The sequence below is a fragment of the Hevea brasiliensis genome, chromosome 5 (assembly GCF_030052815.1).
Source record: "Hevea brasiliensis isolate MT/VB/25A 57/8 chromosome 5, ASM3005281v1, whole genome shotgun sequence".
NCBI classification, from domain to species: domain Eukaryota; kingdom Viridiplantae; phylum Streptophyta; class Magnoliopsida; order Malpighiales; family Euphorbiaceae; genus Hevea; species Hevea brasiliensis.
In genome coordinates, this window is record NC_079497.1 from 3,771,514 (window position 1) to 3,781,399 (window position 9,886).

The 9,886-nt window shown below is 30.8% G+C and overlaps 2 protein-coding genes and 1 pseudogene across 2 annotated transcripts; all 3 read left to right on the forward strand.

Moving 5' to 3' along the window:
* Positions 1-392: 392 nt before the first annotated feature.
* Positions 393-1,219, forward strand: LOC110648708 (germin-like protein subfamily 1 member 16). Its single transcript, XM_058147819.1, has 2 exons — positions 393-571; positions 666-1,219. The coding sequence occupies exons 1-2, from the start codon at positions 442-444 to the stop codon at positions 1,217-1,219; spliced, it is 684 nt and encodes a 227-aa protein (XP_058003802.1). The 5' UTR covers positions 393-441.
* Positions 1,220-1,899: 680 nt separating this feature from the next.
* Positions 1,900-3,590, forward strand: LOC110648709 (germin-like protein subfamily 1 member 7; annotated as a pseudogene).
* A 4,193-nt stretch (positions 3,591-7,783) lies between these two features.
* LOC110648712 (germin-like protein subfamily 1 member 20) lies at positions 7,784-8,793 on the forward strand. The gene is made up of 2 exons (XM_021803035.2): positions 7,784-7,920; positions 8,072-8,793. The coding sequence occupies exons 1-2, from the start codon at positions 7,797-7,799 to the stop codon at positions 8,623-8,625; spliced, it is 678 nt and encodes a 225-aa protein (XP_021658727.2). The 5' UTR covers positions 7,784-7,796; the 3' UTR covers positions 8,626-8,793.
* Positions 8,794-9,886: the final 1,093 nt, after the last annotated feature.

The window sequence follows — 9,886 nt, forward strand, 5'->3', positions numbered from 1 at the left end:
AGCACAGGGATCATAAACATGTTCTAGAGAGAGAAATTGGTTGGCTATATTATTGAAATTCATCCCCACAATTGATAAATTTTTAAAGGATTGCTGTAGTTTTGGATTTTATTGGTCATAAGTCCCGGTTCGGGATTCAAATTATCTAACTTCCTGAATAATTAAATTGAATAGAAAATGAAGAGGAATGGTTGAATGGTTGACTGAGCTAAAAAAAAAAGGGAAAATTAGTGAAGATTTTAGGGAGGTGTTGTCTTCTAAGTTTTCGTGTAGGGATCAAAAACCAAGACTAGCTGGCTAGCTAATTTGGGAAACACTCATGATCTTATCTATAAATAGCCATATTTATCATGCGAGATTTCTCAACCCTCACAACCCAGCAACACCGGTACTAGAAGAATAAGAATTTAATAAGTTCATAGACAGGCTAAGAATATAGTGATGAGAGTAGCTAATAATTTCCTCGTAGTAGCATTTTTCTTCTTGGCTTTGGCTTTCTCATTTGCCACTGCCCATGACCCTGCACCTCTTCAGGACTTCTGTGTAGCAATAAATGACACAAAGTTTGGTGGTCAATGCTTTCGTTTTCAGCATCCTTAATTTCAATTTTTTATTTCCTTGGATGATAATAAATATAATATTTTCTTCTTTCTTGGTTCTTGCAGCCTTCGTGAATGGAAAATTTTGCAAGGATCCAACCAAGGTCACAGCAAATGATTTCTTCTTCTCAGGGCTTAATGTTCCTAGAGACACCTCAAATCAACTTGGAGTAAATGTCACTCTTTTAAATGTTGATATGATAGCAGGACTTAATACTAATGGATTATCGTTAGCTCGTATTGACTATGCAGAAAATGGTGGTCTAAACCCTCCCCACCACCACCCTCGAGCGGCAGAGATTCTCACAGTCCTGGAGGGGACTCTTTATGCTGGTTTTGTGACAGCCAATCCAGATCATCTCCTATTCAGCAAAATTCTACAAGCTGGAGATGTTTTTGTTTTTCCATTTGGACTAATTCACTTCCAGTTGAACATAGGTGAAACTCCTGCAGTTGCTATAGCAGCATTGGGCAGCCAAAATCCTGGAGTAATTACTGAAGGAAATGCACTATTTGGATCCAAACCATCTATTAATCCTGATGTTCTCACCAAGGCATTCCATCTTAACAAAGATTTGGTGGTCAATCTTCAAAATCAAAATTGGGTTAATCCAGCTTAACAACATATATATATATATATATATATATATATATATATATATATATATATATATAGCCTTATTTGACGTTGTTATTGATGATGAATTTCTTCGTTTTGATAATCATCTCATGGTTTGTAACATATTAATAAGGAGGATGATTTCTGTGCTTCTATCCATTTTTATGTTGGTCCATCATTTGGTAAATTTCTTCTTTCTGATAATCAAATCATGGTTGTAACAAAACAATGCCAAGTTAATCCTTTGTTTGATACATATATGTATGTTAAGTACCTCTCTCTCTCTCTCAACTGATCTCTTAAACATAAGATTGTTTTCTTATTATTAAATATCATTATAAATCATTGACGATGATAATTGTCGAAATTATCTGCCTAGAATGAAATTATAATTACTATTACTTATAAGACCAGTTGCGTTCCAATGAGCTATATTACTGCAGTTAAACATATTAAGAAAATAATCCAAGAAAAAAAATGTTTAGTTGTTTTAGAATGGTTCATTGGTGAAATTAAAAACAGAACATGACACTTGCAGACTAAGTCCGATTAGGTACCTCCAGAGACAACATAGACTAGATCAATGGCTTCCATCTATAAATTCATTTGTTTCCCATATCCAACAGACTTGAAGCACTTCAAGCTACAGCAAGCTAGGGAAATATTAAAAAAAAAAAAAAAATGAAAGGAGCTCATTTCCTTGTTGCTTTTCTCCTTCTGGTTTTGTCTTCCTCGTATGTCCTTGCCATTGATCTTCAGGACTTCTGGGTAGCCATCAATGGCAGCAAAGATGGTGGTATGCGCTTCTTTATTAAAATAAATAAATAAAATGAAGTAAAATGTCAATATGTCATCGTCATGTCATGATATATATAAGCCTTTTTAATTAATTAATTAATTTATTTATTTATTTATGCAGTGTTTGTCAATGAAAAGTTCTGCAAGGACCCAATGCTTGTAACGACAGATGATTTCTCATTTTCTGGTCTCAATATTCCTAGAAATACAACAAACCAAGTTGGATCCATTGTCACTCTCTTAATTGTCGATAAAATACCAGGACTTAACACTCTTGGCATATCCTTGGGTTGTATAGACTTTGCACCATGTGGAGGCTTAAACCCACCCCATATTCACCCTCGTGCAACTGAAATCTTATCCACTTGAAACCCACAAGTTTTGGAGGGCACCCTCTATGTTGGTTTTGCCACATGAAACCCAAATCGCCTCATCACCAAAGTCTTTAATGCAGGAGACGTTTTTGTATTTTCAATTGGCCTCATTCACTTCCAGTTCAATATTGGAAACACCAATGCAGTGGCTTTTGCTGCTTTGAGTAGCCAAAATCCAGAAGTGTAGATCCCAACATTAATAAAGTATAAAAATGAAATGGTAAAGATAAGTGATTAGATTATAATATCGATAGTCATTTTAATGTCTAAAACAATCTAATCACTTGAATTAAAATGAATTAAATTATAATTTGATTAATACAGTTATCCCACAATGAGATATTTGAGTTATATATAAGATTTGAACATTAACTAGCTTTCGGGGTAGAGTTAGGCCCGATTCATTTTCTCAACAAACACCCTCTCCAAATTTAACAAGAGTCATCACAATGGCAAATTCAGTCTTCAGGTCTAATCCACCAATTAATCCAGATGTTCTTGTTAAGGCATTCCAAGTGGATAAGAATGTGATGAACTATATTCAGAAACAGTTCTGCTACTAAGAATCATAGACATGGAACAATCTTGAACTAGTACTAGCACATATGATTGATCGTTAATTACCTCAATTTGCAGTAATAAAGTGAGGAGGTGCTTCTACGCTTCTTTACATGTTGATTTTGATTTTTCAGTATGCAAGAATATCTGTTAAGTGCTCTCGCTCTCTCTCCCTTTCCAATGGTCACATATCGATAGATTAAGCTCTGTTAAAGTGTTGTAATTAATGTTAAATGTGTAAGTAGTCAATTAGGCGGGAAGCTTTTTCTTTTCTTCATCAATCTTGGCAAACCAAAATCAGAATTCTTTGAACTCAGATCCATTGACTATTGATTTCTATATGATAGGTAAAATTTCCTTTGTGGAGGGATTTTTTTCTTATCGTTTGTGAACGATAGAGAAATTTATCATTCTTTAAACAGGTAAATTTTTCCTTTATAGAGGGAATCCTTTTCTTTATTGAAGGAGACTTTTCCCTTGCAGTTGATGAGCGTAGCTGTTTTTGTTTTTCCATTTGGACTAGTTCACCAGTGGAACATAGGTAAAACTCCGGCAGTTGCTATAGCAGCATTGGGAAGCCAAAATCCTGGAGTAGTAGAGAAGCAAATGCCCAATTTGGATCCAAACCATCTATTAACCTGATGTTCTCACCAAGGCATTCCATCTTAACAATGGTTTGGTGGTCAATCTTCAAAATCAAAATTGGGTTAATTCAACTTAACAATATATATAGTCTTGTTTGACATTGTTATTGATGATGAATTTCCTCGTTTTGATAATCATCTCATGGGTTTGTAACATACTAATAAGGAGGATGCTTTATGCTTACTGTGCTTCTCTCCATTTATATGTTGGTCCATCATTTGGAAAATTTCTTCTTTCTGATAATCCCATCATGGTTGCAACAAAATAATGCCAAGTTGATATGTTGTATGTTGCATATATATCATTAGTTTGAGCCTTGTAACAATGTTTGGAATTAATTGTATTTTGAAACGTAAGGCTTATCACTAATCATTGTTTTGATGTGAGGATAGTTCAATGACGTTAACTTCAATGATTATTGGATGAAACTTTTAGATGCAATTTTCTAACTGCGCTTAGAATTATTATATTTTAACTTAGAAGTCTGTAATTACGTAATACTTAAATTTTAATATGTAATATAAAACCTTTTTTAACTTTAATTTAGATAACATAAAGTCTTTATAACTTTAGATTTCTTGATGATGTAGTATCAAGTTCAAAAAAATAATAATAAAATTGACCTAAATACCCTCACCATCTACCCCTCTCTCTCTCCATCAACCTTTCCCTCTGATTCAATGTCAAATCGCTGATCTTCTTCCATTTTCCATCTTCTATTTTCTCAAGAAACAAACAAGTTTTCTTTCCCACCTAAACCTTATTCTTCCCTCGTCCTTGTCTCTTCAATCTCTTTCTCCCCGTTACTCTCTCTTCGCATCAACAATGAAAAATTTTTTCATCGTCTATTGACAAATCAATAATAACAAAATTTTCAATCCACAAACAAATTTCTCAAATCAAAATAATAAACTTTTTCGATAAAATTCAGAATTTCAATTAAAGAATCAACAATAAAATTCAGAATTTCAATTAAAAAAATCAACAAATGTATTCAATTATAAACATAAGATTAGAAAAAAAAAAAAAACAAACCACATCAGAGAAAAAAAAAAAGAGATGAACTTTGTGAGGAAGATGAATAGATTTCTATTGGAGGGTATTTAAGACATTTTATTTTATTTTTTTATTTTAATGTGTTAGATCAACTTTTGTAACTTAGAAACCAATAATTATAGGTTATAAATGCTTTTGTGCTACCTAAATTAAAGTTGGAGGAATTCTATGTTACAAATTAAAATTTAAATACTATACTATTACAAACTCTTAAATTCAAATACTACAAACTTAATTTATCCTTAGTAGATGCATATAGTATTGACAAGAAATGCCATTGTCTATATATCACCTCAACATGAAATAATCCAAAAAAGGCGAGTCTAGGTGAGGATCCATTATGTTAGAGACTTAGAGATGTTAAGAGTGGATTCCTAAAAGAAGGTGGATTTTCAGATGATATGAAAACCATCCTTCTTTGAGTAATTCCCTAGTTTCTTCTCCTTCACTTTTTATTAAGTTGCATACAAATACATCGCGTCGGGTTGCTATTTTGGACAGCTTATATCTCAAATAAAAGTTTAACAATTATGAGGCCGATAATAAAAATCCAAAAGTAACCTCTCTCTCTTTATATATATATATTAGCAGAAACCTATACAAACTATAAAATGCATGATATAGCTATATATAGCAGATACATCTCCGATGAGAGTCTGAAAGGTTCATCATCCATGATATATTCCAGGAGACAATTGATTTTTTTTTTTGGTAATTCTGAACTCTGTGCGCCATAATCTCGTGAAATTGATGAATTTTCAATTTTGGATTTCAATTTTTAATCATTTGTTATCGTTAGATTTAAACTTTGTTATTAACATATTTATTATGCTATTCCCTCTGACATTTCAAATACTTTTTAGGATTTTTTACAACAATTTAAGAAATAATTGAATAATCTCACATTTAGAAAAAATATTAATCATTGATTAAAATATTTTTATATTTAATTATAATAGAGAAATGTGATAAAGAAAAAAAAAAGCATTGGGACAATCATAAACAATGATAAAAATGAAAAAAAAAAAATATATATATATATATATATATATATATATATATATATATATATATATATATATATTCTGGAAAGGCCAAAAAAGGGGATAATTTTTCTATTTTAAAAAATATCACTTTAAATGGGATGAAAAGGGTAATTGATTTAGAGATGAAAACTTTTAACTCAATCTAGTAATTTTACCTATGACACGTAATTTCTTTATTGGTATGAATTGAAGCTGATTCGAGAATTAAATGATTAAGATTATTTCTCTAAAAAATTAACATTTTAATCTCAAATAATTAAATGGCATTTTACGAATTGATTTAAAATTCTTTTTATGCAATGATCTGATAAATAATCTGAATATTAAAAAATAATCTGACTTGAATAAATAAAAAAAATTAAAATAACCCAAATTCAAAATAAATCGAATTCAAATTTAGTTACTGATTAATCCAATCCATTTTGCCACCTCTACTTATTTTACAGGTTTTACATTAGTGTTTTAGCTTGAATGAAACATTTGGTTATTACAAATAACAGGAATAGGAGAGATAATTATTTTAGCTCTTTCTTTTGCTAATAGAAGAGGAAGGATTCTTGAAATGGTGTTGCATGGTCAACCGTCACATGATGTTGTCCGTGATTCTCAGGTCAATCAATGATCTTTGTATAATCTGCAAAGAAAAAGGATATGAGGTGGGTGGCCTAAGTAAAGCTACTTCAATACTCAAGTAAGTGTTTTAGAAGAAAATGGATATTGAAAATATGAAAGGAATAGATCGTGTGTATTGGCTATTATCATGACTCCTTTTTATAAGGGAAGGGATAATAATGCCTTTCTACTATATCCGGAATCTTGCCAACTCATATTCAACTGCTTTCTTTCATATATTGTGGAAACACAACTCATTATCAAATAACATTCTCAATGGAAAAATAGCACACCCTACAGCTTGTATCCAACTTGTGAGCTTCCTACGCCTTATTCAAACCCCTCGTGCTTTGTTTGAACATCTTATACCTTATTTGAATACTATATGTCTTGTCCGAACACCTTGCATAGATACCCTAAATGACAAAACTAAATTGAAACCGATCCAAAGGATTCAAAGTTTTTGACGACTCATTTAGACTTTTGGAGCGTACTATATCAAAAGTTATAAAAGATTGGATTAATTTATTTGTTCTCATTGATTAATAGAATTTGATTGAATGCCAATTTTGAATTAATTTAGAAATTATTAATTAATTTTTTTTAATTTACAGTCCGTAGAATATTAAAGCTTTCAAGGTTTGTGGCTTTTTTTTCCAAGAATCAATTAAACTACAAATGGTTATATATAAAAAACTACAAATGAGATATGGGCTAAAATTTAAAAAAAATATATAAAAAAATGTTTTTCTTTATATATAATTATTCCCTAATTGAGTGCTATATCAAATTGTTGTGCTTTCCTTTACTTTATTGAACTGCACAAACATCTTATGAAAAATTTGAAGAGCCAAATTATATTTTATACAATTCATTGTTTTCTTGACCAAAAAAATCAAGTTTTGTAATAATAGATATTGTTAAAAGATGTAAAATTATTCTTATCTTTTATCTATAAATTTAAACTTTTAAATTAATAATTTCTTGAAACATATATGCATTCATGCATCAAGTAAATGAAAAATTTTAAAATACAACTATTAGTTTTATACATACAACATTTTTATTATAGTCATTGATCTTAATTATATATAAATTTTATTATTATTAACAGTCAAAATCTATCCATTGCATATATAATTGATTGTATGAGATAATTTTTTTCAAGCTAGTATCTTAATGATGAAATGACTAAAACATTTTAAAAAGTATATATATATATAAATCATTGGTGATAATAATTTTCAAATTTATCTGACAATGAAATTATAATTACTAAAAAGATGAGGAAGGGAAAAAAAAAAGAGTTCCATACCAATGCTATATTACTGCAATTAAGCATATTAAGGAAATAAACAAAGAAAGAAACATAGACTAGTTCAATGGCTTCCATCTATAAATTCATTTGTTTCCATGCAAGAATTCTCATCTCCAACACACTTCAAGCACTCTAAGTTATAGCAAGCTAGAGAAAGATTAAAAAAAAAAAATGAAAGGAGCTCATTTCCTTGTTGCTTTTCTCCTTCTGGTTTTGTCTACCTCGTATGTCTTTGCCTATGACCCTAGCCCTCTTCAGGACTTTTGTGTAGCCATCAATGGCAGCAAAGATGGTGGTATGTGCTTCTTTTCTTTTCTTTGCTCTCTTTCTTTTTTATTTTCTTTTTTTATTATTATTTTTTTAAATAGATTGAAGTGAATTGTCCATGTCGTCATCATGTTCTTTGTTCTTAGTTTTAATATATATAAGCTTGTTTTTTAATGCAGTGTTTGTCAATGGAAACTTCTGCAAGGACCCAATGATTGTAACGGCAGACGATTTCTCATTTTCTGGTCTCAATATTCCTAGAAATACAACAAACCAAAATGGATTCAACATCACTCTCTTAAATGTTGATACAGTACCAGGACTTAACACTCTTGGCATATCCATGGCTCGTATAGACTTTGCAGCAAATGGAGGCGAAACCCCACCCCACACTCACCCTCGGGCAACTGAAATGTTGATAGTCTTGGAGGGCACCCTCTATGCTGGTTTTGTCACATCAAATCAGCCGTATCGCCTCATCACCAAAGTCTTGAATGCAGGAGACGCCTTTGTAATTCCAATTGGTCTCGTTCACTTCCAATTCAATATTGGAAATACTAATGCAGTGGCTGTTGCTGCTTTTAATAGCCAAAATCCAGGAGTCTTGGTAATAGCAAATGCAGTCTTTGGGTCTAATCCACCAATTTATCCAGATGTTCTTGTCAACGGATTCCAACTCGATAGGGATGTGGTAAACTATCTTCAGGAAAAGTTCGGGGACAACAGTCACTAAGAGTCATAGATATTGAACAATCTTGAACTAGTATTGGAATATGATAAATAATAACCCACGCGATGCTGCGGAATGTTCATGCAATTATATTTAATGCAAATGTAATCATAATCTTTTTAAAATTGAATATATAACATATATTTATTGCATATAATATAGGAATTATAGTAAATGCTTTTTGATTTGCTGCTTGTAAGCCACTGTGAAGCAACAGTTGATGCTTGGCTTTCTTCGAGACCTCAAATTCAAGCATCCTACGTAATTAAACCTTTGATTTTTCTTGACAGTGAACTTTGTACAAACAATAGACTATGGCTTAGAGATGAAGTAACAGGTAAAAGTAAATCTGAAGGCATGCATTCGTCTTTGAAAACATGGGTAACTCAGAAAGAAATTTTGGATGCTTGTTTAATTCTTGAGCTTAGGATCACTTTAAATATTTTTTTTCTGTATTATACAATTTGATCTTGATTAATGTGATTGAACTTTTATCCTTTGAATTATTTATAAAATTTTTAATACTTATTTAAAAATATATATGAATAAAAATCTAATTTAATTCAAATTAAACTTTAAACCCCTACTCGTCTTATTTTAAAGTTAATTAAAATCGATGACGGAAAAGTCATTCTCTTACCGTTTGATCTCAGAAATAAAATCTTAATCAATAGATTAACAGGGTAAAAATACGCCTATTTACTATAAAAGCTGAAATTCACGTATGAATTTCACAAATAATTAAAAAAAAATTAATTTGCTTCAATACAGTGAGGAGGTGCTTCTACACCTCTCTCTCCATGTTGATTTTGATTTTTCAGTATGCAATTATATCTGTTAAGTCACATATCGATTCGATAGACTAAACTCTTGCAAAGCATTTTAATTAATGTCAAAAGCGTACAAGAATCAATTAGGCGGGGAGGCCTTTTCTTTTCTTCATCAATCTTGGCCAAACCAAAATCAGAATTTTTTGGATTCAGATCCATTGATTATTGATTTCCACATGATAGGTAAAATATCCTTTGTAGAGGGAATTTTTTTTTCGTCATTTATGATTTATGAACGATAGAGAAACATGTCGTTCTTGAAACAGTAAATGTTTCTTTATAGAGGATTTTTTTTTCTTTATTGAAGGAAAAATTTCCCTTGCGTTTAAAAAAGAGCAAGTGTTATTTTTCTTTATTTACTTTATCCCAGCTATCTTCATTTTGAATGAAAAAAAATTCAAAAAAAGACAATTATTATGTAATGTAAACCCTTT